The 6,668-nt window shown below is 55.2% G+C and overlaps 1 protein-coding gene across 2 annotated transcripts in view; it reads right to left on the bottom strand.

Moving 5' to 3' along the window:
* Positions 1 to 2,816: 2,816 nt before the first annotated feature.
* PEBP4 (phosphatidylethanolamine binding protein 4) overlaps positions 2,817 to 6,668 on the bottom strand; it is a 184,978-nt gene continuing 181,126 nt past the window's right edge. For both annotated transcript variants that reach the window (XM_046657628.1, XM_046657630.1), the window contains one exon: positions 2,817 to 3,086. In XM_046657628.1, coding sequence (XP_046513584.1) covers positions 2,932 to 3,086 — 155 coding nt within the window. In that variant the 3' untranslated portion in view covers positions 2,817 to 2,931. The remainder of the gene's footprint in view (positions 3,087 to 6,668) is intronic.

Genomic DNA, 6,668 nt, shown 5'->3' with positions numbered 1-6,668 from the left:
AGAGAGTAAAACTAGAGTACTGTTTACCTCTGAGTCCTAGGAGTGAGAAGGCTGGAGTTAACCCCAGATTCCATCATTACTAGTTATGAAACAGGGAGTGGGTTCCTTCACTTATCAGAATGTCAGTTTCCTCACCTATAAAATGAGAATGACAACTCCTACATTATTAGGTTGTTGTGACCATGAGTGAGAGACTCTGTATGAGGTCCCTGCAGGCGGGGAGGCAGTGCAGGAATGTGTTAGACGAGACACCACATGTGGGGCACTGAGCACGGTGCCTGGTATGCAGAAAGCACTCAAGAAAAGGTGTCATGATGATGATGATGATGATGATGATATCAGTTCTCCTTATCTCTGGAGAGGGGGTCACTAATGCTCCCTTACATTTGTCTTAGCTGCTTCATTAGAGATCTTGAAGTGATCCACAAGCCCATCTGGTTTCTCCCTGGAGGAGGCCGTGAGAAGAAAAGAGGCAAGAGGCCCACAGTCTTCTGCAGGCAGCTAGCTGAGCCCCGGTGGGTTTCCCCAGGGTCTCGCCAGCCTCCAGGGCTCCCCTCTCTGCCGCTGGGGCCTCCCCTCCTGTGGCTCCCAGGGGCCATCTGGCAGGGCTGGCCTCAGCCTGCAGCCTGGGCCAGCTGGGTTCTTTTTTTCACATTTTGGGGCCAGGAGGGCGGGGGTCTCTCCTGCGGCTGAACTAAAAGTCCAAAACACCAGGGGAAAAGAAGGGAGGGGGACACAAGGAAGGAAAGCAAGCCGATAATTTCCTCGAAGGATAAACATCCGATTTTTTTCCTCACCCAAAATAAACATGCTAGCCACAAGGAATTAAAAGCAGAAGAGGGGAGGATGTGTCTCAATTTGGGGCTGCTCTAGGAAGCTGACCTGCTATTTATCCTGCTGCCAATTACACTCCAGGCCTGGTGGGGTGGGGGCTGCGGGCAGCATGAAGCTCACCGCCCCCCAGAACGTCTCTTGTCTCTTCCAGAGGCTGCCTTCCACGACACTGCAAATGGACACTTCCTTTTAGCTGCTTCTTTTAGCTCTGCTGACAAGCTTGCCTGGTTGGGTAGAAGGAAGTGGGGAGTTCCTACTGCCTGGGCTAGTGTCAAAGGCCCTTCGAGAGAACAAGAATTTGGTGTCTCTCACCTGGGCAGGGAGTTGAATCAATCACTGGGGCGGGGAAAGCATCGTCCCATTCCCTCCCCACTCACAAACTCAGTCTCCCGCCTCATTTTGTTCTTCAGATCCCTGCCATTAAAATCTTCCCACTAGTTAAGAATGCGCTCAGCCGGGCTGAGGGGTTGGCCAGGCCCCCTGCCTTCCAGTGAATACGGGGCATGGCTCTCAGAAGGTACTAACCCCGTGCTCAAGGGCAGCCTGCCTGTTCCCTCTGGGGATCTCAAGGCACTTTGCACACATGAGTCACCACAACTGCTGTATTCTAGCCAAAGAGAGAGGGGTTATTACCTCTTGGAGGGAAACTGAGTGGAGGGGCATGTTGCAGGGGGTGGAGGGCTGTGAGGACCGGTGTTGGGGGTGGAGTCGTTGAGGAGCCATGGTTTAGCCAGTCAATGAGACAAGGAGCAAGACAAGTGAATGAGCAAGGAGGTGCCTCCAAGGGGTCCTTGGGTGGGAGAGCCAGGAGACCTCCAGATGTGGAAAAGCCTTTCATTGCAGCCAGCAAGGAGTTTCATCATAGCTTTCTAAAAGCAAAATCAGATTCTGTCCCTTCTCCCACTCCGATCTACTTATCATTCCCACTGCCTTAGGGTGCGACCCAAAACTTTAACACAGCTGCAAGGCCTGGCATGTTCTGATCTTTGCCCGTCTGTCCAGGAGGCCATGCTATTGGCTTTTCATTTCCTGGAAGACGTCACCCATGCCCCTGCCAGCCACGGGCGTGCGCAGGTGTTGTTGTCCCTCTTTGGCATGCTGTCCACCCCTGTCCCCGCACACAGTTAACCCTACCCAACTTTTCAGCCCTGGAGTTAAACATCTCTTCCTCCGAGAGGCCTTGCCCAAGCCTTCACCACCCCTCCTCCATCACAAATCAGGTCCCGTCTACACCCTCAGCACCTGTCATGTGTGTTGTAATTTGCTTGTGGTCACCTGATGAATGTCTCCCTCTCCTGCTGCCTGTAAGCTCTGTGAAGCAAGCCTCATTTTTTTTTTTTTTAAAGATTGGCACCTGAGCTAACAACTGTTGCCAATCTTTTTATTTTTTTCTGCTTTTTCTCCTCAAACACCCCCATACATAGTTGTATATCTTAGTTGCAGGTCCTTCTAGTTGTGGGATGTGGGACGCCACCTCAACGTGGCCTGATGAGCGGTGCCATGTCCGCGCCCAGGATCCGAACCCTGGGCTGCCGCAGCAGAGCATGCGAACTTAACCACACGGCCATGGAGCCGGCCCCAAGCCTCAGGTTTTGTCTGCCCTGTTCACGTATGTCTCCCCAGCACCAAGCAGAAAGGCAGGCACATGCCAGGTGCTGACAATGTTTGTTGGATGAATGGTGTTGGATGTCAGGGCTGGAAAGGTCCAGGGTGATAACCCAGCTGCCCCACGTCTTCTTCCTACCTCAATTTCACCACCGAGGAAGCAGAACTGTAGAGGGGATAAGTGCTTTGCTCAAGGTCACACAGTGCCTCAGTGATAGTTCAGGGCTGGGGGTCCCCACCCCTGCCTGTCTGTCTCTCCTGCCCCACCCTTCACCACTGGCATTTACAGGAAATCCCAGCCCAGGGCTGGACATCGATTGATTCCCTCTTCTTGGTTTTTGAAGGAGAAGAGGTTAGGAAACAAAACATCCCACTAGTAAGCGCTGGATGATCTTTTTTTAAAATTTTGATGAGAAGGGGTTCCACACCAGACCATTGGTGGTGGCAATGGGGACACACACCTGCCGGTGAAGCCCAAGGTCTGGCAGGCAGTTATCTCGGCTTGGTTTTGTTCTTGGGCTCACTGCTTCCTTGATCAGGAGCCTGGAGAATTGGCGAGTCCTGGTAATTTTGGGTCATGAACTGGGTGCTTGCTTCAGGTTCGTTCAGGTGGAAGCGGTTCAGAAATCTGTCCATTTTCCAAGAGCCTGGAAGGACAAACAGACCACAGAGAGGCAGTGAGAGAGAACCATGGACTTGAGAGCAGGCGGGGGTGGGAGGGAGGCCAGCTCTGGGCGAGTGGAGAGAGCAGGTGATGACCTTGGCCATTGGGCTGAGGGGGCCAAGTGCCTGGGGTGCCTTCTGGCTCCTGTCTGGAGGGGCAGCCCCTGGATGTTAGCACAGCGTCTGGGAAGGGCCTGCTCCTCAGGGGACAATGGCAACTAAGAGTCTGGACCGAGTCAGGGACTGCCTTCCGTCTCCTTCCCCAGTACCCTTTACTTAGCGTAACTCTGCCTTCTCATTCACACGCAGAGGGGAGGAAATGCACCGTCAGGTGGGCTGCCCACTTCCTCCACACAACCCTCTTTTCCTGCAGGCTCTCCTGACCCCATGACTGAGACCTTATGCTTCTTTTCTTCACACCTGGTCACCCCAGCTGCTGGGGCGGAGATTGGCAGAAGGGTCTGTGTTTTTATTTAATCTCCTCCCCAGGACTCCGACCATCTCCTCAGAAAACCGTGCAACGGAGTTCCTTCCCCGGCTGTGGCAGAGGTTGAGGGGCGCAGCATATGGCAAGGGCCACTTCTCCCTGCCCCTGAGCCCCTGGTTCCTGGAAGGGAATGGAGTGTGGGTGAGATGTCCCCAGGCTGGGGCCCGGAGAAGCCCAGTCAGCGCCCAGGTCAGAGGGCGCCCTCCTCAAGGGGAGGAAACAGAGAGGCAGGGGAGGAGGCGCATCTTCTGGGGCGAGTGTAGACAGGCCTAGTAGCAGGCATGGAGGGCACAGCCCCGGGCACTGGGTAGAGGCTGAGGGAAGTGGTCAGAGGCATATTCCCACGCTCTTGTTTCCCAAACCCTGGGCCTCAGGCACCCTTGACAGATGGTTGCCAGATAAAATACAGGACGCCCAGTTCAATTTGAATTTCAGACAATAGTTTATTAGTGTAACTATGTCCCACATATTGCATGGAGCATACTTATACATCTGAAATTCAAATTTAATTGGGCATCCTGTATTTTTTTTTTTTTCTTGTTTTGCTAAATCTAACCACCTTCCCTGGGTGGACGGAGTGCTCGGGGAAGACCTTGCCCAGAGCAGAGCTGGGCAGTGGCTGAAATGCTCCGGATTGATGGAGAACAGTAATTGCTGATGCACAGAGGGGACAGGGCGAGAGCTGGCAGTCCTCTCAGAGCTGCCCATCTACCGGACTGTGGTCCTGTCTGTACCCACCACCCTTTTTAACAATGAAGAAAGCAAGTCCACTGAAGTGGTCTTACTCTATCATCCCTTTCCCCAGGGGCTGTTTGCATTTCAAAGATGGTCTCAAGGAGAGGACAATTTTTAATCTAAAGAGGCAAAACAATAATAATGATAATGCAAATAATAATAGCAATAACACAGCTATACAGTGCTTCCCGTGTGCCAGCACGGTTCTAGGAACTCCACATGCTCCTTAATCCTCACAGGGGGACCGCACACACAGGGCAGCTGGTGGGGGCACATGACCAGGCTCTGTCTGGTGAGGGAGCTTCTTAGGGGCTGGAAGGGAGGAAAGGGCCTCTGCAGGGTCCCTCAAAGCCCATGCGGCTCGAGTGACCACATGTTCAGACCGTAACTGCCAGGGTGAGGGATGGAAAATGGGGCTTCCAGGAGTTCTCCTCGGGGAGAGGCTGCCGGGCACGGAGAGAGCCTCTCCTGTCCGATAGGTTGCTGCTGGGCTGAGAGCTGTGGGAGTGACTCCTGGGGGTCTTCCACCAGCGGAGGAGGGAGGGGGTGCAGTGCCTGGCCATGGCCTTTGTACCCAGGAGCCTGGCTGGCTAGAAAAGAATTGTGGTCTCATGACCCTGGAAGTGTGTGGATGTGTGTATGCTTGCATGTATGCACGCACACGTGTACGCGTGTGCACTCCAGGGCAAGGGCTCATGTGTGAACTGGTGTGTGGCAGGCACAGGGACGAGGGGGCCTTCCCCACTGAGTAGGGCAGGAAGGAACTCCGGTCGCAAGGAAGGAATTGAAACTCATCACGAGATCAGGGCAAGCTGGCGGAAAGAAATCCCCCGCGCCCTGCGGGAGACCTTGCTCCCCTCTTGCAGCAGTTTGCCCTCCCCTAGCTCAGAAGATGTCTGCCACTTGAGCCTGGAGTGCCCCAGGGACCTTGCAGCTCCTTCCCGGTCCCATTTCCGACAACCCTCTGGTTCTTGGGCCTCTTGGGCAGCTCCTCAAACCGGCCTGTGTCCCTCTGGAGAGTGGGCACAATGCCGCCGGCTGCTAGGCTCCTCCCCTGGCTTGGCCGGGACTCCTTACACCCCCGTTTCCTGCCACAGAGGGCGAGAGGAACTGACCCTGTGCAAGTTCTAGAAGGAAGAGGGGTGAGTCAGGCCCTCAGGGGTGTGTGGGGAGAGATGGAGAGCAGGGAGGCTGTGGCTTCCGTGGTCACTGCGTGGAGGAAAGCCCCATCCTGTATGGCACTGCTTGGTCCCCTGATCTGCAGGGAGGCACTGCCATGCAGGAAGAGGGCGGTGCTGCTGTCTGTGCTGGGGCCCCTCCCCTTGTACCCTGGGCTCTTCCTGGGAAGAGGGCAGGGGCAGCCAGTGTACTTCAGAGGCCCCTGTGGCAGGAGGCCTCTGGCTGGAGGGAGAAAAGAGGCGGGTGTCTGACACCTGTCTCCTGAGCCACCCAGTGGTTGGAACACAGAGGCCAGGTCTCCTCAGGGTGGGGCTGCTGTGTATGACGTACAGGTGGGTCCCTGCACAACCCTAGGGGGCAATGCTCCCGACCTGCAAAACCATGCTCAGCACCCCTGCCTAGACGCTGTTCTCTCCCTTCCTGGGCAGTGCTGATAGGGAGATGTTAGCAGCGGGAGATGGTAGGTGTGAGAGATGTTCCAGATGTGGGCCAGGGAGAGAGGTTACCTCATCTAAAGCTGCCGGGGGTTTCTGAGCCACCACTGTGTGCCTGATCTGACACTTGGTGGGAGAACGACCCCTGTCTTCAACAACAGGAAGAGAGGTCCCAGCTTTCCGACTCCTCCTCTGAGTTTGAGTTCCAGGGACTGCAATGGCTGGAATGTTTGGGAACAGCCCCAGGGCAGGTCTTGACAGTCACTCTCTCTACTGCAAGCTTCCTAGATTTGTGGGCTGGCTTACCAGTGTTTGCGAGTGGTTCATCACTTGGGATGGACAGCCCCGTTGGCCCTGGTAGGGTTAAACAGGCACCCAGGAGCCTGAGAAAGTGGCGCTACCCTAGTGCTCCCCTGCTGGTGGGACTCAGGAGAACGAGACAGACAAGGCCTCTGCCAGGATGTGGAGGCTCGCAGCTGAGGGCACTCGCAGACCTTGGGTCCAGGGTCCCCCAACACTGACAGCCGCCTCCTGGGGTCTGCTAGGCATGGTGGGGAGTGGCTTCATCTAGATGAGTTTGTAATAAAGACAGTTAACACTGGACTAATAAGAAGCTGGCCTTTGCAGCACACTCTGCAGCCCCCGGAGGACGAGGCCCCGTTCTCTCCAGCAGGCCCGCTCTTAAGTGTTTGGTGATGGAGACAGCTGGCTGGACACCAAAAGTGTGAAAT

The sequence above is a fragment of the Equus quagga genome, chromosome 3, assembly GCF_021613505.1.
Source record: "Equus quagga isolate Etosha38 chromosome 3, UCLA_HA_Equagga_1.0, whole genome shotgun sequence".
Classification (NCBI taxonomy): domain Eukaryota; kingdom Metazoa; phylum Chordata; class Mammalia; order Perissodactyla; family Equidae; genus Equus; species Equus quagga.
The sequence above is the reverse complement of the archived record's forward strand: the minus strand, read 5'-3'. Positions and strand labels throughout refer to the sequence as shown.